Here is a 23,678-nt window from a genome sequence, read left to right on the forward strand (position 1 = left end):
TACAAATTACTTTGAGGAGGAAAAATTTAGTTTATAGGCTGTAAAGGCAAGTATACATTAAAAAATAAAAAGTCATGGATCTTTTTATGTACATAAACCCAAGTGATCTGCAAGTCCATTAAAATAAGCAATAAAGTTTAAAGCAGGAATATTTCAGCAGCAGCAGTTACAGTCTCTTTAATGGCTTTTTTAAATATTCTGTTTTTCCGCAGTGATCTTGCAGTACTTTCATGTATTTAGTGGCATTAAATCTGTCATCTGAAAATTAAACTTGTAAAAACATACAATGCAATACACTTTATAACAAATACAACTCATACTATAGAGATATTACTTTCTGTAATACATACAGTACCAGCAAGCTGGGAACATTGTTGGCCCTGATGTCTAAAAGAAATTCATTCCATAGCTCTTTAACTCCTGGAAGTTACACTGTAAGCATCAGGGCAGTTTAGGCCTCCAGAACATCCTGGGGCATAAATAAGATCTGGGTCCGTGTAGATCGCTCTCACTTTTTGTGTCACAGAAAATGCAACATTAATATTTCCCCACAGCCAACAAATCCACTGAAAAGACACAAACCAGCTACAATGTTAACTGCTCCCACAAACCAGTCAGTGGTTGTAGGCATGGTTTGTGCCTGGTATGTTTATGCTATAGAGGTCAGTTGTTAGTTGTCACACATGCACTGGATGAAATTATGCCTCATTACCACGCACTGGATATACTGCTGCCAAAAGCTTTCAGGGATACATACAGTGTATATTAATTGGTTACTGAACATAGTGCCTTACAGATGTATGTTTGTGTATTATTTGCTGACTATATATGTTAAAGCTCTTTTTTCACTGTGCACCAAAGCATTTAGTGGAGCAGAACAGTCTATTAGTCTACTAGAATACCTAACTATTGGTCGTCAAACTAACACTTTGTTATTCTTCGCTCCACTTTAAAATTGATCTAAAACCAAGACTCTTCTGTAATCAATGAAACTGGCTACATAGGTGCTTTCTGCCATAAATAAACCAACAAATCAATAAGTCAAATGGACAAAAAACTACAAGATGAAAATATTAACAGATATAAAAGCTAGAACATATTTTCTTCATGTCAGATACAAAAATTAAAGAGAAATATATTACACACAATGTGTAATATGTATAGCTATTGCATCCACATAGACAATATAATTTAATATAACATATAATAATATAATATAAGGGTGATGAGTGAGTAGTGATAAGTAATATTGTAAGGAAAACCACAATATATATTTCCACCATATAAGTGTTAGTAACCAGAAAACAAATAATTTATACAAACAGGATGGGGCAAGCTAGCTTCTTTTTCAAAAGCTGGCTTACATAGCTTTCAAAAACTTCAAAATAAAAGAAAGGGGATTGTTCACTAGTAACGTATGACAGATGATTTTGCTCTCTTTGATCAATAAAATCAATTAAATAAGATTTAAAATAAAAATGCTAAAAAAAAGAGCTCTCAGCTATACCCAGAGGCACATGTAGCCTCCTTACCTGCTTACCTTCGTAACTATAGGGAATGGGATACATATTGTCATATTATCTCTGAAACTGATACATTAACTTATGTAAATAGTGTAATCTGTATCAGTTATATTAGGTGTGAGAAGAAGTGCTGACTGTTGCAATGGTAATCTGTAAATATTTGAATGCTTTGCCACATTTCTAGTTTCTCAAGAACTGTACTGTTTTGAGTGGCAGCCCTCTTTCATAATGGCATCGACTTAAATGAGAATCTTTTTTGCACTTCAATTGTTTGACAGCTAATTCTACCTTGCTTTGTCTCTAAGTCTCTGCTCTTACACCACAGTGCCTTCTATCTCTCATTCTGACACATTCACACTCCAATCAGTGTATCCAGTTAGTAGATGACCTGCTGTACTTCCTGAGCTACAGCCACCAAATGAATACTTTTCTTGTCCATGACATTAAAGCAAAGCTTTACCTAATTAACTTATACTGCTGTAAGCTTGCATGAGTCTGAGATTGTTTTTGGCCTTCAAATTTCCTTTGACTCTGCTGCAAGTTCAGAGTGTATCTTTGTTCTCTGTCAGTTCTAAATGTTACAACCTTGGACATCAAGTTCCTCTTTTATGTCTACATATACAGCTTCTGTACCTATACGTACTGATTCCAGCTTACACAAAATTCACTAAGTGTTCTGTTTTCAAACACCTTGCTGTTCTGACCTCAAGAATAATCTGGAAAACTTAAACAAGCCTTGAAGTTTATCCTGTTTGGTTTCTGTAAAGGACTCTGCAGTACTCAGCAAGTTCACTTCACCTTTATTTGTGTACCACCAAACAAGCACATCTCCTCTCAAGGTGAAATGTTTTATAGTTAAATAAAACTAAACTAAAAAATATAAATACATATTTAAGTAAAATTTTCTTTTAAAAAATCCCTTGTTTTTGTGTTTTAATTGGTGTGTTTCCTGGGACTTTGAATGTCTTTAAACTAATAAAAACTGGACTAAACCTTAAGATTTTCAAACAGTAAAAACTGAACTGAAACAGGAACACTCACTCAGGAAATTAAATGAAACTAAACTAAAGTCTGGTTATTTCTGGTATTTCTGCGTATTCAAACCCAGATCTGGATCATCAGACTAATTAGTGTGGATGCTGATTAAGCATTAAGTATTGTTCTTCTATTCTTTCTTCTATTTTATTATTATCTATTCCGTACATTTTTCGCCGACTATCTCCTTCAACACCATTCAGCTTAGAAAAACCATTCAACCACCATTCAATTCCTCTTCTTTTGGACATTACTGCTTCTACTTTTCTAACTTTTAACTTTTATATCTTTTTAATTATTCAACTTTATTGAACAAAAAATTATAATGTATTTTACGGGGGGGACCCTTCAAATTCTCATTCAAAATGTAGCCATCGCTGTCCTCTTTGATCCAATGTTATTATTATTGTAGTATATATTATGGGGTTCTTTCATAAATGTCATCATGTCCATATAATAAACTCCACATGCATGAAAACTCGGTATACTAGACATTGCTGTCGCTCACGGTGAAAGAATTTTGTCAATACGACTTGTAGTTTTTTCTTGGGAAGCATTTGTTTCACAATAACTTTTGTCCAATGGGGGGGGGGGGGGGGGGCAACCAGGCTCACACCTGCCTGCTTAATGAGCTCTGTCTGTCACTCTGCCAAGATTCAACTTCTTTCAACTGTTGCTGTGTCCCCAATGTTTGCTCTACAGCCATCATTTTACCCTCAAAACGTAGTCATTGTTCTTCTCTTCCAACATTGTGTTTTTCAAAGCTCAGAGATTTAAACTTTTTGATTTGTGTGGCTCTAAGTAGGGGGATAACCTTCTAACTGACCCATAGAAATACATTGTATTTTTAGTCAGGAATTTGTCTCAACAGCAGGAAAGACCCCACTTTTTAAATTGCTTCTGTCATCACATTTTTGACACCACGAGGATAAAAGAGACACTGTTGTGCAGAACAATTCCTTGGGATCCTCACAGTTCAAAAGCTGTTTTGATGGAAGTTAGGGTCTAGGATTTAGATGCAGTCTTTCAACAGGTGCACCAAGGCAGATTTGACAGGGTTTTGCCACAGAATAACAGTATGCCAGTAGTTAGTGCAGGACAACTAAATAGGGTATTCTGATTGGCCTGTTAAATTCAAGCTTATTGTTCATTGGTGGCTTTTTCTTCCGCACACAGGTGGTTCAGATCTGGGCATTTGGAGTCAGATGATGACTTTTAGAGTCATCTTTTCTAACTGAATGATTAAAACTTACGGCATTCAGCTGTCTGTAGTGGATTTTCTCACATTTCAGTCATTCAGTGATTAAAATAATGAGGTTTCAAGTTTTTTTTATGCAGATGTTTTCTTTTGTCATTACTCGGCTTTTTCTAATTTACAAACATGTTAAACATGTTCGCTTACTGTTTAACTTCTTCTGTTTGAATCTCTGCTTTCAATAGTTCTGAACTTTTGTTTTCAGATGAAAATTTCTGTATTTTTCATCTCATTCAACATTTTTAACTTAACATGCAGCAATTATTTCATTTCAGCTCAAAACATTCAGCTATCAGCATCCACACTGCAGTTTCTTCAGAAAATGCATTTTCTAGTTTGTATCTGCTGTTGCTTTGTTCTTTGTGTAAATGCATGTATATAATTTCTTCTGCCTTAATATATGTTGTAACTTCAGGTCTCGTTGTGTAGCTTTAATAAAAATCAGTTCACCTGACCTAAAAATAGTGTGTATACATAGTATTATTCATAAACATCTTACATTTCACCTACTCCAATCAAGTCAGTCAACCAACCCTACCAAATAGATCCTCTATAACATGTAGTAATAGCTAAACACTGCACTTGACTGTTAACCCCCCTCTCCTCATTTCAGTCATTCATTAATTAATCTGTCCATTTATCTGTCCTTTTGTTCCTTTGCCTAGCCGATGACTGATCCATAGCGAGGGTCAGACCTTGATGAATTGATGGAGTGATCAGGTGTAAAGAGGAAATTTGTGTGTGTTTGTGTGTATGTGTCAGCTTAAATCCAGAAATAGCTAAAATGTTCTTGACATTTGATTCGTTTTTAATGATTTAACAATTTAATTTCTTCAGTGACCAACCAGACAGATAACTGCATCACTAAAATTCTGGTTTGAAGTTGTTCAATTAGAATTTCATCAATTAATACTTCTGTGGTGTTTCATATAAATCTGCCTACATATTTTGAGTTTGTGACACAAATTCATTACAAAAAACATTCTTACACAGACTGATTATGCTTCACCTAAATCAGTTCAGACCTGGAGCGCTAATGCTAATACTTATTAGCAAGCTTGATTAGCATTGGACAGTTATAATGTAATGAACCTGCATTTATAAAGTACTTTTTTAGTCTAACTTGACCACTCTAAGCACTTTCAAGTAAAGACCACACAACAATACTTTACCTGATATAATTCAATTCAAAACAGTTTCACTTATATACCACCAAATTACAACAGTTGCCTTAAGATGCTTTAAGAATAAAATACTTCTTAGAATAAAATACTTTATGCTTTCACAAGCCACCCCCACCCCCCCACTCTCACACACACACACACACACACACACACACACACACACACACACACACACACACACACACACACACACACACAAGAAAAACTGTGTTAGTATCTTCCTGTGGGCTTGGCTTTCATGGTGACACCAAATTTAAGCTGTCTCGGCACTGAGATGATCAAATTCCCTAGACAAATCACTGCACAATAACGCAAGTCCCAGCACAGCAATGTGAAGAGGTCATGCGTAGATATTAATGGCCTGCTGGTTTACTGGTCTGTGAATGGTTAAGTTTATTCAGGCATTATTTAGGGAATGAAATCAATGGCTTTTAACAAGCATTTTAACCCTAGAGAGGCTGATGCATACAGGGGAAAAGGTGGTTTGGGTGACACTGGGATGAGAAAAACAAGAAGGGAAAGGAAATGAAAAAAGGCTAAAAGAAAAGCAAACGAGGCTGATACAGGAATTTTTTAAAAAGACAAACAGAAGAAAGGTCAAGAAGGAAGAAGTCGAAAGGGAGCTGGGGGGAGGGGGGTTAAATGGGGAAGGATGAATGGAGGTAGAAAAGAGGAGGAAGGTTGGGGTGAAAGATGGAGGACAGCAAAAACGTCCTCTGACGCCATGTGGTTTGTCCTTTGCTAATCTGCTGAAGTACTCGCGTAAGCACAAAGCAGGGTCATAACGGGGGTGTTATCTATTATTTTGTCTAGAGGAAGATAGATTTGTAAATTCTTGTGGACTGGGCAGTTGTGTTTTTTTATTGTTATCTATGGGTAACTAAAGTCCTTTCTCGCTTTCCCAGAAGCAACTGACCATGAGAGTTGATAAACCCTGATCAAGCAGATCACCAATCTCGCACTTTGCTAATATGGCATTTTGACCAGAACTAAAAGTCCATTACTCTGCCACGTTTCACTTTCCAATTTAATCCATCTGAACGAGGATGCAGAACTACACATGAGTTTGAATATCCTACTCATTGGTTTCTACACCATTTTTTATGCCTTTGCCTTATTCTTGGTCCCCTGCTACTTCAAATGCTAATAGATCTACTATGATGGTGATGACCTGGATAAATTTGCTAAATAAATATGACTTTTGCATAAAAAAATGAACAAATCAGTGTCCAAAACCTATCACCGTGACATGTGTTTTATTAAAATTCCACAAGAGTAACAATGTGAGCTATTGTGAACCATGGACATTTATTATGTAGGGGGAATTTGGTGCTTAGATTTTGAAATGACATTATGATAATCCAATAATAAGAGGATTTTTTTTGCATGATTCCTTATCTGTGAGTTACTTCCCACATCTAGTTTGATTTTTATTCCAGCCAGTGTCTTTTAGCAAGCAATTAACGTGAGGGTTTTCCTTCCCTGATCCCCCTCACACATTTTTGTGACTTTTCTGTGTCTTTTTTCTCCTCAAGTAGCGAATGCTAACAACACTCACGTTCACAAAGGTGGTCTGGTCTCTGGTCCTGCACCCTCAGTGACCTTGTTCTTTATTCCATCCATGGTTGGATCTGAGGTCATGAACACAGTAGCGCTTCTTGCTTCTCTGGGCTATGTCTGTTTTTTCTTGTCTTCCCAGATCTGCTCTCTGTGAATTTGAACCGATATGATGTGGTTGCTCTGACTGATGCTCTAAAAGGTTTCCTGCAGGACCTGCCTGCCCCCATCATACCTGCCACCATCTACAGTGAGCTGGTCTATACTGCTCAAGGTACAGTGTGCTACACAGTACAAACAACAGGTGCTCTGAGGTACGCAGATACTTTTGGGTTTACACTGTTTTGGGCACTATGGACTGTGTTTCTAAGGCCTTATGAAATTGGACAGCAATTTTATTGCTTGTGCCTTTCAAGCCCCCAGTGGTAGTAGTCTTTGTATGTTTAGAAAGACATTCTGTGGATGCCTGTTCATAAACATCTGCTAACCATATTGTCATTGCTAAAAGAATCAAAGACAAACGGATTTAATTCATTCTTTGCCTTTCAGTTTCTAAGACACATTCTGATGCAACCTCTATTCTGCATGGAAACAATTTTGACATCCATCTGCCTATAATTCAGTTTCTGCCACTGTACCAAGGTACTTGTTTTGACCAGAGACAAGATGTCAAGGTTTTGAGCATGTTTGCTGTATCGTCACATCCGCCAGAATTTTGCCATGGATAAAAACAAGAAGAATATAATCCTCTGTCAGCTTTCAACATAAACTGTACTGAATTATGGTCTAGTGTCAGTCTCTGTCTCTGTCCCTCTATCTTTCTTTCATTTTTCATTTTCCATACACCTGACCTTCTTGCCCCCCCCCCTCCCTTTTACCTGCTGTCCACTCCACCCAGCAGGTCCTCTTCTCCCTGGCTTTTAGGGACTCTTGAAACTCTAATCCATTTGTCATCAAGCCTCCCTTGATATCCTCCTTTTTTTTGCTTAATGTGTGCACTGTGCATGGTGGAAATAAAAGACCTGTCAGAGACAGACTCACATTAACAGTGTCCGGCAGCCTCGCCTCTGTTTGTCTGCCCCAGGGCAGCTGTGGCTGCAATGTAGCTCCACCCATCACCAGTGTGTGAATGGGTAGATGACTGAATGTAGTGTAAAGCGCTTTGGGGTTCATAGGGACTCCGTAAAGCGCATTAAAATTTACTTATTTTCCATTAACAGATGTCATCCTCAAAATATCTATAATTAATAATGACAAAACAGTAAATCAGTAAACTATTCACCCTGCATTTTATGTTGCAGGTTTTTATACTCACATACATAGAATTAGTAAAAAGCCTTATTGTTCTGTCTTCATCTGTTGCTTGAAATTTGTTGATGTTGTAACACTTAAAATCCCCTCTCGTTAAATACTTTTCCTCTGACTGTTCTTTTCTCCGGGAGTCATTTTCTCATCTGATCTGAATCCTTTTTTCCAGTCAGTGGCACATCATGGGAAATTCCCCTACATTATTAGAAACAAAGATAAAATGTTTGGAAAACTGAAGGGATTTTTTTCAGAAACCTTCTGTACTCTATATGAAGCAACCAGTGGGACGTGTTTTTTATTTTTTGCCAAAGCTATCTATTAAAGAAATTAAAATTTCTCTGACATTGCCTGAGTAAGATCTGTGTAAGATGTAACATGACTGTTTAATTTAATCTATAATGCTTTTGTACATCACCTCAAACTTTATTTGAGCCTTATATTAGTCCAGTCATATTTCTATTTTTCCTATTTTAAAACTTTTTTGAATACTGAAAAATAACCTGTCATGAGAAGATGGTAATCCTGTATTCCTTCTCTCATTCGTTCCTGCAACATCCTGATCACAGTTGACCTTTTGTTATCATGCCTGAGCCACTTTTCTTTCATAGCAACAGAAAGATCTAAGAAGTTGCTTTCTCATGTGTACAAATGCTCCTTAGTCCCTTAAAGTAACAATGTCTGCAGAGCTAAAGTCATTAGATTTGTATCTGAACATTTGTATTTTTTTTACTTCAGAAGTTTCCCATTCTACTTAAATATGTGGTCTGTGAATCACTTATCTTCTTTAATCAGAGGGCTTCGTTTTCCTCCAGCTTGTGTCTTCCTTATCCTTTCCCAGTCCTTCCCCCAGCGTTATTTTTTATGCTTCCAAGACTCATTCATTGCTTTTGTCAGCATTAGTTAACCTTAATGCTCTCACAGAGGTTATTATCTATGAGGATAAAGGCCAGCTGCCTGAGTCAGCCTGATCACTGTCCATCTGGACCTAAACGTGTGAGAGGGGAAAAAAGAAACGGCTTTTCAGTTGGAGGGGTTGATGCATTCAAGGGCATTAATGTGCTGTTGTAACAGGCTCCAGCCTTCTGGCGTCATTATGTTCCCATTGAGACATGAGAGCATCAATGAGGGTCACCACTGATGTTGGCTGATTAGGCATAGGTCTCAATTTACATTCCAGATCATCTTAAAGGTGTAAAATAGATTCAAGCTACATCCATACTGGAAGCAATCAGCAGCAATGTCGTAACCAGGAACTCAAAAAATTTAATGAGATTCTACAGATCCTTATGTTCTTTTTGAACTCTATTTACCCGTACAGCGTTTCAAGTCCTTTGTCTACACACACACACACTAAATCAGTCAAAACTGCAATTTCAACTGAAATAAAAATGCATCTTATCTCCATGAAAACCCAGGAGATAAGAGGCATTTTTATCTCCAACTATGCTGGTCTGGTCCTAACCACCATAATGTCAGCATGTCTCACACACACTCTTTGGCACACCAAGGACTCTAATGTCCAGTTGTCCAGTCTCTCAGAGCCCCAGGGGGTCAAACAGGCAACCCAAGTTCTCGCTTCAGCCTTGACCTCCATTGATTAGTTGGGTCAACAATAATCAATAACGACAGACGTGAGGGGGGCTGAATGTGCCAGTTGTCTGTGATCAGTAGAGATCACACAGAGCTAGGGCTGACCTAGGTAACATGACCTTCATTTAAACAAACCAAACACACATATACACACCACAAGTGTCCCCTGAACCCCCATGAGCCACCTCTCTGGGCAGGAAAACACACTCAATGTTTGTATGTTTTAAATGTATTTTTACATTTTATACAAATGTCTCAGTTTTAAACTTCAGTTTTACAGCACCAGGCTTTAAATTTAATTAAATTTTATAAAAACCTCTCCTCAGTAGCTTACATTGTTTCATTGTAACAAAATCCTTACTGGAGTCAAAACAACATAGTTACATTCACTGAAAATGATACATGGATGTACTAGAAATTATACAAAGGTATTTCACACATTGCAACATTTTTATCTGCCTCTTTCTGGCCTACTAAATATGTGTAAAGGTGTAAAATGGCACACTATTCTGAGATGTTGAGAAGAAAAAAAAGCAGACATAACACTTTAGGATGAATTTAGAGTATATTCCAGTTAATTTTACAAGCTTGGGTGTGATTTTAAAATGAGACTTTATTATTAAAAGGAATCAAATAAACTGAATCAGTAAAAAACAAACAAAATTAAACAGAAAAATTAAACTCCATGAGCAGCCAAATAGACTCAGCCATAGATAAAAAGACACGTTGTGTGGAGTGCAGTTAGGAGTCTGTTTGTCCATGGAAGATCAGCACTCTCCCACTGTGTCCTCCAGTCAACACACAGCAGTCTCGGGCACAGATGTTTTTTTTTATTTGCAGCTTCTTAGCCATGATAAAGGGCCTGTGCTGAGAGAGCTTGTCAATATGTCTGGTCCTTCTTGAACACAGCCCATTGTCTAAACCCTGGCTAGTACAAGAAAGGAATTGGTATATACCCTGCACAGCCTCCCATGGTGTCATTTTTATAACCATCCATTTATAGAGGCCATGCGATTTTCTCCTTACTATATATTAGGCTAGCTTACACGTTACTGGCTGTTGGACTAGGACTCAATGCAAATAACAATATCCTGCCAAGGCTTTACATCTCCTCAAAGTCAGCAAGCAGTTAGCTACGTGCTTAAATTGATATTGATGGTGCTGTTTCTCACCCGGCAGCACATCTATACTTCTGTTTAAAAGGAAAGCTGGAATGTTTCTAATGTGAGAAATGTTTGTGCATGTGCCATCCAGGGTGTCTGCTGAGCTGCACAGCATATCCTAGAATGCTCAAATGCATAAATTTTCACAATACTTTGTCTGATTACCACTGGCATTGAGTAACAGCAGGTTTGAAGTGCTTCTGTAAAACATTTAGTTTAAACGTAACGTGATGCTGGAACAGGAAGAAACCACTTGCCTATGAGACTTACCTTAGATAAAGGGCCGGTGATCAGCCCTCTATCTGTAATCTTTAAATGAAAATCAAATGTGTGGTTGACACACCTACTCATCACTGAGTCTAAAACAACAAGGAAAAGTGTCAGATGTCTTAACTTAGCCTTAAACTTGGACAAATGTCACTGCAGCAGATCCAGTGACCAAAAGACTCTAAATGTTTCTGTCAACATAATAATAATGGATTGGATTTATATAGCGCTTTTCTAGGCACCCAAAGCACTTTACAATTCCACTATTCATTCACAGACTGGAGGCAAGTTACAGTTGTAGCCACAGCTGCCCTGACAGACGCAAGGCTGCCATATCGCACCATCGGCCCCTCTGGCCATCACCAGTAGGGTAAAGTGTCTTGCCCAAGGACACAACAACCAGGACAGAGAGAGTAGGGGGATTGAACCGGCAACCTTCCAGTTACAGATGAGCTTCCCAATCCCCTGAGCTACGGTCAAATATGAGTTTGCAAGGCTGTATTACAAACTCAGATTCACCATCCAAAGTAGTGGCTGGTGAACCACTGCTTAGTATGAGCACAGTATGAGAACCTTCCAGTCATGTGACTGTGACTGGCGACCTGTCTCAGGTGCACATTGTCTCTTAACTTTTGATAGATTGAATTAATATGACCTTTACCAACCTTTATTTAAGGAGATTAGACTGGAAGTGGGTTGTGGTCTTATTTGCAAGAGTCCTTCCTGCAAATAAAGACACGACATGAACAGGGTCAATTAATCAAATTGAATTTGTCTGCAATTATGACTTCCATACAGACTAGGTGACATTTTATCAGTAGGGCTGAGTGTAGCTAAGCTTGTAGAGCAGAGCAGTTACTAATCAGAAGGTTGGTGGTTCAATCCCTAGCTGCTCTATTCTACATAGCAAATATATCCTTGGGCAAGGTTGCTCTCTGACTCATCCATCAGAGTGTGAATGTTAAATAGACAACATGTATGTGGGGAAACACAGTTAAATTGTTTTCGCCTGCACTAGTTGGTGCATGCTTCTTGTATTGTGCACAGGTCATGCTAGCCTTTGAATTATTCATGGTGGGAATGCTCCAGGAAAATCCTCCTTCAACTCAGCTTTCTCCTGTTCCAGTCCTTTTTAAATTTCATACCATATATAACAAATGCATTGTACGCACTCACTGTCCACCCCTCCCTTTGTCTCATAGTCCAGGACCATTTGTGTTTTTTTTATCTCTCCTGGTGCTTAGAGCAGCATCTTTGTGTATTGTGCTGTGCAACAGGAGATTTTTCCCTTTCTTGGAGCAATAGGAAACCAGAGTTGCTTTTTCAGTAAAGTCAAAAACTGAAAATGGTACGTTCATGTTCTTGACAGCAAGAAGTTCAGAAGGAAGCTCAGGCTTGTTCTTTCTCCCTGTCTCCAACATGTTGACCTCCCTATTGAGCAATTCCTCACCCAAGGCATAAGACATGAAAAAAAAATATCACGTGTGATATTATGCCCATGCAGTCCTTCGGCCATGTCAGCCACCACTCTTTTGCCCTGAGTTTGCTTCACCAGTGGACTTGGCTGTGTAAACTTGCATATTCCAGGCAAAGCTGGACTGTGCATCACATGCTGCCCATATTTTGATGGCATTGTGGTGGGGCATGGTCTGTGGTTCTGCTGCAGGGGAGGCAGACGCACCTGAGTGGCATCTGCAATCATGCCTCGCTGGCTTTAAGGCTGAACTAGGTCCTGTAGTGTTGTGGTTGTGGAAGTGTTCAGCTGCAAGCTGAAAAGCTGCAGCTGTGTGTGAGATCAGCAACCGAGTAAAGTATGCTGAAAAGCACTGAAATATGGACAGGTCTGCCGTGTGTTCGTCACAAACATATTATTTAGGTTTGCTTGTCATATATTGCTGAAATAGACAGCAGCCACAAAATGCAACCAAGCACTCGTCAACAGTCACACGGGGACCTGGATTGCACAGCAGGGGTAAACACTGTACCCACCTTTCAGTCTCAGCATTCCAAAGGCTTGCTGTTGCTTCAACGTTTGACCTGTAAACTCTTGCCAAAATGAGCAGCCCAATGTCAGCTTTCAAGTCAGTTACACCCAAGTCTTTCCAGCTGTCCCCTCTAAATTTGTCATCTGAAGCACAATATTTTCAATTGATGGTGTCACGAAGAGCTCAAATGATGGCTCGATGTCCTCAACATGGCTGACTGCGTATCTGGTGGGGCCTGGAACCATTTTGATAATATTATCAGTACTAAGTCTACCCTGTTGTTGGAGTTGGGAAAGGGACCATGTTATCTTTCCATTTTTGGAAGGGTTTCTGTCTGCTGGTGGTTGAGAGACAGCAGGAGGGTTAACACTCAGTCTCATCAGATGAGAATTCCTCAAAACCAAGGTCCTCCTCAACACAATACTCTGTCTCTGACACATTCTCCTCCATCGCACTTTCACTGTCAAAGACTTGTGCCAAAAACTCATTGACAGTAACGTTTTCCCAAAGGACATTTTTAGAGAGCATACAGATTGCAGAGTACACAGTGCACCAATGATTTAGATAGAAGGCAGTCATGAAAGCTTTTATATGTTTGCTCCTCCCTTATTTTCCATGTCCTGTCATGTCCTTGCAGGAGATTCCCACCCACCACCACACAAGAAATATCAGTTGTAATTCAGCAGGTGTGAGGATAGTAGGTCACACACAGAAAGACATGCTTTACAAAGCTAAAATAACTCGGGGTAAAACTGACCCCAGAGGAGTGTCGATGTATGCAAAATGTGTACATCCCAAATTTCATCATAAAAATGTTATGCTTACTTAGTTGCCCCCATCACATAAGGAAAAGTCATTGTGACCCCATGCAATGCTTTACATTTAGCTGTGAATAGCTCCAGTGCAAGCTGGAGGCCACCACCTGATGAAGCCAACTGAACCACATAATCAGCAAAAAGCAGAGACAAGATTTTGAGACCACCCAAGTCAAAGCCTTCTGCCATTTGGTTACATTATGAACAGAATCAGTGACAAAGCGCATGGTTGAATGCTGTCAAAGCTCTGCCAGAGGTGGGAGTTGAAGATCTGTCGGACTAGGCCTCTGCCAGGCATTCCCAGCGCACCCTCACTAGATTTAGGCACACCAGGACAGTCCATTCAGACAATGAACATTCAGTGTCATTAACTAAATAAAAGCAGGAAAACTGAAGCAGTCGCTTGTATCTATTCTTGGTAATTATAAGGCTCAGAAGGTAGAGCTCGTTATCCACTGATCAAAAGGTTGGTGACTCCTCGAGTCATCATGTTGCAGTGTTTGGGGCAAGCCCAGAATTGCCCCAGCCAAGCTCTTTACATGAGTGTTTCAGCCCTGTAGTGTTTCTTTGACAGTTGGTGAATATGTATTGTAATATGAAACATTGTGGTCTATAAAAATAAGAATGCACTGCAGTCTATTTACAAGAAAGGTAAGACCTGATGCTACAGTATATCTGTTATAGTTAAAATATAGTGTAAATACTATGTATTGTCTACTGCCAAAATCAACATAGGCTGAAAAAGGACATTTGATGAATCATTTTTATACCTAGTTTAATGCTCCAAAGAATTCAGGTGTTATGTCTTTTCTTTCAGAGAGTCAGAGTGTGGAGGAGTGTGGGGATAGGCTGAAAAGGATCCTTGAGTCTCCCAGCATCCCTCAAGTCAACCACCAGCTCCTGGTCCACCTCACTGGAAACCTGAATCGAATCAGCCAGCAGAGTCAAGCCTCCCCCCGGCTGCTAGGACAGGCCTTCACTGACATTATCTTCAAGCACCTTTCTCTTAGGTACAGATATAAAAACTATCAGGACCTTCAACACTTTCCTCTTGGAAATATCCATGCAGAGTTTTTGGAGGAAACACTTTATTTCATGTGAATTTTCTTTTCTTTTTTTACTGCTGTGAATTTATTTGATGATTATGATGCACTGAGCCACATATCCTTTGGTTGATTTCAAGTTATGTTTGTGGCTGTTAACTTAACTATAATATAAGAGCCCGTGAAGGACAGGAAAGCAATGCTGTTGTCTCTGCCCTATATCATCATTGATAATGACCTGTACCTTAACTCTATGTTTTTGAAGAAAACTAAAAAGCACTGTAGTAAACGGATAGAAAGGCAGACAGACAAGTAGAAATATTTTCTTTTCATTCTCCATTAAGAAATTTTTTTGCTGTTTATTGAACAGGTAATTGAAATGGCACAGAGGAAAGAGATAGTATATTAGGCTTTGGAGACTCAGACAAAAATATGAGAAACATTTATTTATTTTGGTCTTGTTCACGTCAAGAAAAATACTAAATGATGCCTTACCTCATATTTTCTTTAGTATCTAGCACTTTTTGGTAAGGCTCAGACAAGAAAAGATGTGTAATTGTTTAAATGCTTACAGACTGCAGAACAATTTAGGATTAATCAGAGATTCCATACACATGAAATGAGCTATTATGGCATCTGGTGCAAATAACATGGCACAATGTGAAATACCACCCCACTCTTTTTCCACCCGTTGTTCACGTCAAAGGTAAACTTGCCTGACCATGCTACACAAACAACCCTCATTTCTGACTCACTGACTGCCCTCCCCAAATCCAGCACATCTCCACAGTACACAGTGCCAGGAGAAGAAATTCCTTGGTAAATTCTGGAAAAACAGTCACAGATGAACGTAAGCAGGTCACAGATGAACAAAACAATTTCGGAAGCCTTGTTAAATGCCATTCTCCTGGATCTCTCTCTAGGATGTTGATTTTAAAGATGAGCCAAATATCACACTTGGTTTTCTGTTAGCAAGAGCATTTTTTAAATATAAAAGTATCAGCTGTTTTAGTTGGATGAAGGTAATCTTGTCACGTTTTTATTTGAGCTTGGCTAATACAAATAATCTTGGCCCAAACAAATCTCTTCTGTTTGTTGCTTTTCCTTAGTAGTGGTTTCTTAGCAGTTATTTGACCATAAAGGCCAGATTTGCACAATCCCCTCTGAACAGTTGATGTATAGGTGTGTCGTGGCACTTGATGGTTTTTGAGACTGCACTTGGGGACAAATTCAAAGTTTTAGCAATTTTCCAGACTGACTGACCTTCAGTTCTTAAAGTAATGATAGACTGTCATTTCTCTTTACTTAGCTGGTTGGTTCTTGTCATAATATGAATTCTAACAGTTGTCAAATAGGGCTGTCAGCTGTGTATCAACCTGACTTCTACACAGCACAATTGAAATTGTACCTGAAAGTACATCATGAACTATATTTACTTTTTTATGCAAAACTTAGTTCAATGGTGTCCCTTACTACAATTTGTTTTCACTTTGGTGCTTTGTTTACAGTGCAGATGTAAATCCAGAGCATCACATCAGGATTTTGGAGGCGCTCATCACAACTGCAGGTCGAATGGAGATGCAAGCAGCACCAGGTAGGAAAATAACTATGGAGATGCACAAAATATGTTTGTTTTTTTTCTTTTGCCTGAACAATACATTCACTGCACTGATGCATTCTTTCAATATTTTATTTAATAATTTAAAAATGTTCTGACACATGTATAATTGAATTATAAATAAATTTAATTATAAAGGAGCAATAATAGCTTATCAGCAGTTTTGCTGCTCAGGGAAAAGGCTTTTTTGTTATTTTTGTTATTTACCAAGAGAAAAAAGTTTACCTGCCCATATTTGAAAAAAGTATCTTGAATTAATTGTGATTAACCACATTTTTTAAAAGCTGAGTTGAATTTCACTAGCCACACTCAAATCTGATTGATGTCAGGCCTGAATCAACAAATCTTTATGATGAAAATTAAAGCTGTACAGCTACATAAAAAGTCACAGTCAAAGATTATGTCTCAATAGTGACATATTAGATGGAATTACTACAATCAAATTCTAACCTATAAAAATGCCCCATTGCTGTCACATTGATGCACTCCATTTGGAGTCCATTTATATATTGCAGTCAACATTTGAATTGTTGGCCCAAGGATAAAGAACATTAGCTTTGGGGTCTGCCATTCAATTATTCAGTTTTGCCAGTTGATAGTGTTCCTCTGCACTTTCTTTGAGGTCTTCAATCATTTGAAGTTAAGGTGCATGTTTTGCTTTTTCATTGGCAGGGCAAGGTGATATCATATCTGACAGAGCATCTCTTTGTTTGATGTGTACAAAGAAAAAGAGAGGCAGAGAGAGGTAGGCTGAAACAGGGAGCTCAAACTCATGTGTGAGCATTTTTCTCACCCATTACCTCCACTAGTAGCCTTCAAATAGCATCAGTGGAGGTCAAAGGTTAGCACTGTGCCTGTTGGCTGTGTGTTAAGACCTCTATGTAGCTGTGTGTGTGTGTGTGTGTGTGTGTGTGTGTGTGTGTGTGTGTGTGTGTGTGTGTGTGTGTGTGGGTGGCACCTGTCTCAGCAGAGCTGCACTCTAAGTCTGTTTTTTAAAATGAAGTCTGAATTCACTGAATTCATGACTGTTTCTCTGCTACCTGAGTACTGTGGCTCACCATCTCTGCTCAGTGTGACTGGTATCTGTACATGTGGGTTTATCCTACAGTTGCATGTGAAACCTTAGTCTCGTCCAGCTCGTGTGTCGGTTAGCATGCTAAAATAATGTGAGGGGGGAAAAAAGGGAGAATTGTAAACACCCATATAAAGCCATTCACATTCTGGCCCTTTCTCTGTGCTTTTGTTATGAGACATTTTGCTTCTCAGGCATGCCCATAACTTGGCAAGAATGTAATATACACAAAACACACTTTAAATGCACACACATGTTCTCTGTGTGGGCTGTCTGTGGTCATTTATTTGACTGGTTATGCATCCCATCTGGGTTTGAAATTGACTTTTTGGAGAGTTTATCACAGCGATAGCTAGTGTTACCATGGTGCTTCCTTTGGTCCCATTTAAAGGAAAATTCTGGTTTATTGGATGTTGGGTCTTGGCCATCATGTTTCCACCTTAAGTTGGGTGCACGTTATGTGATGCATAGGTTCAGTGTTGCCTGTTATATTAGTCTCAGATGCAAACATAGCTGGGCCAACATTAGCGTTACTGTAATCCGATTACTTTTTTCAAGTAACGAGTAAAGTAAGGGATTACTATTGCAAAAACGGTAATTACATTACCGTTACTTTCCCGTAGGAACGCTGCATTACTGCGTTACTAAAACCGTGAGTTTTTGTTTTTTTTTACAGCATAATCCTGATGTACAGGGTCAGCTGCAGGGCACACAGACACACACAAACCTAAATACAAACACATGCTAGTGTGATGAATTTCTGTAGGCCATCATGGTTGTATGATGTGATTAAGGTCAAACGAATGCTCAGCTTTTAGCTGCTGTATTTATTAGTATTTTGCATGTTTCTGTTTGTGGTTCTGTGTCCAGCTCAGTAGCACACGATTACATGGCTCGACTAATGACACACACACACACACACACACACACACACACACACACACACACACACACACACACACACACACACACACACACACACAGTTAAAGTCATCCAGTCCGTCCATTTTTTTTTTTTTTCATTTTGCTGTCATGACAAGTTTATTTAAAATGAAGTTTGGATGATGAGGTTACGATGAGACTCAATTTGTAAAATTTTGTAACCCAGTCAGTTATTAAAGCATGCATTGAGGACTTGTTAGTGTTTCTCATAGATTATGTTTCTATTTGTGCTGATAACGCCTTATTTTTTAACTGCTTTGTGACAAATAAATAATAATCAGTGTAATCAGCTACCACTCTAGTAGGTCATTTGTCCAGTGATAGACTGCAAGTCCAGTGTGTACATCACTTTGCAGGTGATAGTTGATCACTAGTTAACATTCTAGGCTAACCAGTATGTTAGCTTCTATCACCGAAAGGTTAGTATAAATTTAGCTAATACACCTGGCTAATTGGGCCACAGTGTTATTAATTACATGAATGATGACATTTTTTTACAGTTTACCTCTGTAGTTAGAAATTATGTTACTCTAATCTGTGTTTATTATATGTATTTATTGCATTGTTTTATTTCAGCATGTTTGCTTTCTTCACCATTGCACCATAAATATGGTATACATGTTATTGTCTGTGTCATGCTGTCTGTGTGTTGATGTCATGTTGTCAGTATTTTATGTTGTCTACTCTGCTATGTACACTGAGAGCAAAGCAATAGCTGGAGCCCAGGTCCTTGTATGTGTACACATACTTGGTCAATAAAGCCGAATCTGATTCTAAACAAACATTCTGTAATTGTTCTTCAGTCTTCAGAGTTATTAAAAATGTACCTTTGACCCCAATATTTCATTCAGGCTTCCCTCAGAGTATAGTCAGTTATATTTAAAAGTTAATATTCAGGGATGTCCTCTTCCCGACAGCACAGCACTCTCCCTCAGCCCTGTACAGTTTTATCCTTAGGCTCTTTTAGAAGATTATCTTATAATGCCCATCATCCAGCACACTGCTCCCTGGTTGAGTTGTTTTATGATGTATTCTGGAAGGAAGCTCACCCATGGTTAATGTCCATATTTTGCTGTAATTCAATTCAATTCAATTCAATTTTATTTATATAGCGCCAAATCACAACAAAAGTCGCCTCAAGGCGCTTCATAGATACAGAGAAAAACCCAACAATCATATGACCCCCTATGAGCAAGCACTTTGGCGACAGTGGGAAGGAAAAACTCCCTTTTAACAGGAAGAAACCTCCGGCAGAACCAGGCTCATGAGGGGCGGGGCCATCTGCTGCGACCGGTTGGGGTGAGAGAAGGAAGACAGGATAAAGACATGCTGTGGAAGAGAGACAGAGGTTAATAACAGATATGATTCAATGCAGAGAGGTCTATTAATACATAGTGAGTGAGAAAGGTGACTGGAAAGGAAAAACTCAGTGCATCATGGGAATCCCCCGGCAGCCTATGTCTATTGCAGCATAACTAAGGGAGGATTCAGGGTCACCTGGTCCAGCCCTAACTATATGCTTTAGCAAAAAGGAAAGTTTTAAGCCTAATCTTAAAAGTGGAGATAGTGTCTGTCTCCCGAATCCAAACTGGAAGCTGGTTCCACAGAAGAGGGGCCTGAAAACTGAAGGCTCTGCCTCCCATTCTACTTTTAAATACTCTAGGAACAACAAGTAGGCCTGCAGAGCGAGAGCGAAGTGCTCTAATAGGGTGATATGGTACTACAAGGTCATTAAGATATGATGGGGCCTGATTATTTAAGACCTTGTATGTGAGGAGCAGGATTTTGAATTCAATTCTGGATTTAACAGGAAGCCAATAAAGGGAAGCCAAAACAGGAGAAATATGCTCTCTCTTTCTAGTCCCTGTCAGTACTCTTGCTGCAGCATTTTGGATTAGCTGAAGGCTTTTCAGTGAGTTTTTTGGACATCCTGATAATAATGAATTACAGTAGTCCAGCCTGGAAGTAATAAAAGCATGAACTAGCTTTTCAGCGTCACTCTGAGACAGGATATTTCTAATTTTAGAGATGTTGCGCAAATGGAAGAACGCAGTCTTACATATTTGTTTAATATGTGCGTTGAAGGACATATCCTGGTCAAAAATGACTCCAAGGTTCCTCACAGCGTTACTGGAGGCCAAGGTAATGCCATCCAGAGTAAGAATCTGGTTAGATACCATATTTCTAAGCTTTTCAGGGCTGAGTAGAATAACCTCAGTTTTATCTGAATTAAGAAGCAAAAAGTTAGCGGCCATCCAGGTCTTTATGTCTTTAAGACATTCCTGCAGTTTAACTAATTGGTGTGTGTTATCTGGCTTCATGGACAGATAGAGCTGGGTGTCATCTGCATAGCAGTGAAAATGTATGCTATGTCTTCTAATGATGCTGCCTAAGGGAAGCATGTATAATGTAAACAGAATTGGTCCTAGCACTGAACCCTGTGGAACTCCATAATTAACCTCAGTGTGTGAAGAGGACTCTCCATTTCCATGAACAAATTGGAGTCTATTAGATAGATATGATACAAACCACTGCAGTGCAGTACCTGTAATACCTACAGCATGTTCTAATCGCTCTAATAGGATATTATGGTCAACAGTATCGAATGCTGCACTAAGGTCTAGCAGGACAAGCACAGAGATGAGTCCACTGTCAGAGGCCATAAGAAGATCATTTGTAACCTTCACTAAAGCTGTTTCTGTGCTGTGATGAGCTCTGAAACCTGACTGAAACTCTTCAAATAAACCATTCCTCTGCAGATGATCTGTGCTCATGTAAAGCTTGAATTAACATCAAATAGCCCCTGGCTACCATGTTTATCCCTTCATATGTAATTTTAAGGATCATGAGATCATGGAAACTACAGTTCCTGTCATGTACCACACTTCACTTACTCTGTTCACTTTCTTCTCTCTTTTTCCATTGTCTTGTAATAGTATGTTTCATTCCTGGTCTTGAAAAGAAAAAAAAAATCAGGTGACTTTGCACAGTTTTGTAACCACTCGTCTTTTACAGTGTTTTGCACTCGTAAACATAAACATGTTGGCTCATAGCTCATAGTGGTTCTTCCCTAGTGTTAACTTTTCTTTCTCAAAAAGATAACTTGGTAATACTAATGAGATACTTGTAACATCTTGTAATATGATATCACACTCATTTTTTTTTCATTGTGTAAATTTGTGTTTCCATGTTAAATGCAAATAAAACTGAAAAAATTAATCAATGATGTTTTGTTACACATCAGAAACAATGGTCTTTTGTGATGTTTTTTTTAATTTACTGGATCCACTGATTTATTAAATGAAGATTTAAGACTAAACATTTAACTTAATTTTTATTTACTGTTAATGTGACAAAGTGTTAGAAAGTATCCTCATTATCTTGCCACGAGATATCTTTAGGGTTTTATTTGCATTAAGTGCTAGGTTACATACACTACAATCCTTTCTTCATTAACAAATATTTGACGGTTTAGTGAGAAACAGTTTTATACAGTACAGTTAAACATACATATTACTAATGCAATGTCTAATTTAATGGTTTCCTAACTTTACTAATTACATCATAACTACTAATGAAACTGGATGTTGTATTTATACAGTTAGTTGTACAGTTACTGTATGCTGATTCTCATGTAAGTTCTTCTGTTATTTGGGTAAATGCTTCGATTTTTAAAGATACTTTTCAATGTATCTTATTGTTTGGTTAAAAGAACTCCGACATCAAGGTACTCTACCCAGTAGAGCAGGGGTGGGCAATTCCAGGCCTCGAGGGCCGGTGTCCTGCAGGTTTTAGATCTCACATTGGGTCAACACACCTGAATCACATGATTAGTTCGTTACCAGCCTCTGGAGAACTTCAGGACATGCTGAGGAGCTAATTTAGCCATTTAAATCAGCTGTGTTGGTTCAAGGACACATCTAAAACCTGCAGGGACACCGGCCCTCGAGGCCTGGAGTTGCCCACCCTTGCAGTAGAGAATTAAAGAGTAATATGGAAGACCCCTAAAAATGTTCAAGAATTAGCAGTAATTGTATGACACAGTTTATGGTCAAATTATTTTATTCTTCTCGTAATCCATCAATAATGCATTGGACTTCTGACCTAAAGTTCTAATGATGCACATAACTACATGGTAAAATAAAAATAAAACATCTGATTCTCCCATGTAGCAATTAAAAAAGGCTTGTTTTTATCTCAGCTGGGGGAGACGGCATGTGATTGCACTCACTCAGAGACATGTGCATGTGATGGACTGTGCCAGCTACCCTTCAAGCACGCATGTAGTTTCTACCAGCTGTGTGTGACATATTTGCTGCGCTGAAGGGCAAATGTGATGTAAAGAATATGAGACGGGGATGGATGGGTGAGCTGAAGCCAGCCGTGAATACCAATGTGCTTCTTCTCATCTATGTCTCTGTCTGCCACCACCTGTACTACCACACTGTCTTTCGAGCTCTCTTTGTTCCCCTTCTGTTCTTTCTCGCTGACATCACCTGAAGGAGCCAGAGGCAGATTGACCAACAGTGTTATCACTTCTCTAAAATACGATTCAAGCACTGATGGATCACTCTGTGTCAAATTAAGCTGGAAAAATACCTTCTGCAAAATAGCAGCTGAATGTCTAAACATTTTAACAGTTCTGTAGGGGTGGAGTGGGGGGGCGCTAACAGTGCCATACATTGGTGGCTAAAAATCCAGGCATGCCAGACATTAAAGCTGCTCATCTGGTAACAACACGCTTCCACCTCTAATGAAAAAACTAAAGGTAGAGTACACCCATCAGCAGTCAAATGATTTTATTTAAACATAAGAAAAGAAGGAACATGAAACTCACATGACTTTACTTCTGATGGTCATACTAAAATGTTTTGCCAAATTATGTTTTTGGGAAGATCGTTCAGCTTCAGATTTGCAGAGGGTACAAATAAGGTCAAGGTTGTTTTTATTGTCCTTTCTTTTAAATACTATTAAGGAAAAATAAGACTTGGATAGAAGAAACAGAAGAAACTGCATTAAGACTTGTAATTGTCCAACAAATACTCTATAGTTTTCCCACACTGATAAATCCACTAGATATCTTATATGAATATTTTCACATAACCACTCGAGTCCTCTTAATTTTAACCACCAGCAGTTATAAGTTTGGCCAAAAAACCATAAATATGGAGCTATAGAGGTAGGTTGTATGCTTAATTAACTATTTGTTTCAGCTAACTCATTAGCTAAGGCCATTGTTTCAATACTGCATATTTAATTTTAGTGTTAGCTAAGTTTGGCTAATGTTTTCTTCAGAGGTAGTGTAGTATACTTGCTTTCTA

At 38.7% G+C, this 23,678-nt stretch overlaps 2 protein-coding genes across 2 annotated transcripts in view; both read left to right on the forward strand.

Annotated features, from left to right (window-relative positions):
- Positions 1-16,960, forward strand: part of LOC147309824 (uncharacterized) — a 119,859-nt gene extending 102,899 nt beyond the window's left edge. Inside the window, exons 5-7 of the mRNA XM_086269959.1 lie at positions 6,697-6,828; positions 14,500-14,692; positions 16,234-16,960. Of these exons, the coding sequence (XP_086126085.1) occupies positions 6,697-6,828; positions 14,500-14,692; positions 16,234-16,441 (533 nt within the window). The 3' untranslated portion in view covers positions 16,442-16,960. The remainder of the gene's footprint in view (positions 1-6,696; positions 6,829-14,499; positions 14,693-16,233) is intronic.
- Positions 16,961-17,020: 60 nt separating this feature from the next.
- Positions 17,021-23,678, forward strand: part of pik3r3b (phosphoinositide-3-kinase, regulatory subunit 3b (gamma)) — a 98,485-nt gene continuing 91,827 nt past the window's right edge. Inside the window, exon 1 of the mRNA XM_086270137.1 lies at positions 17,021-17,088. The gene's annotated coding sequence lies outside the window, so the exon portion shown is untranslated. The remainder of the gene's footprint in view (positions 17,089-23,678) is intronic.

The sequence above is a fragment of the Aulonocara sp. 'chitande type north' Nkhata Bay genome, linkage group LG17 (assembly GCF_057382095.1).
Source record: "Aulonocara sp. 'chitande type north' Nkhata Bay isolate Kocher_YH1m ecotype deep benthic linkage group LG17, A_spYH_male_GT1.1, whole genome shotgun sequence".
Classification (NCBI taxonomy): Eukaryota; Metazoa; Chordata; class Actinopteri; order Cichliformes; family Cichlidae; genus Aulonocara; species Aulonocara sp. 'chitande type north' Nkhata Bay.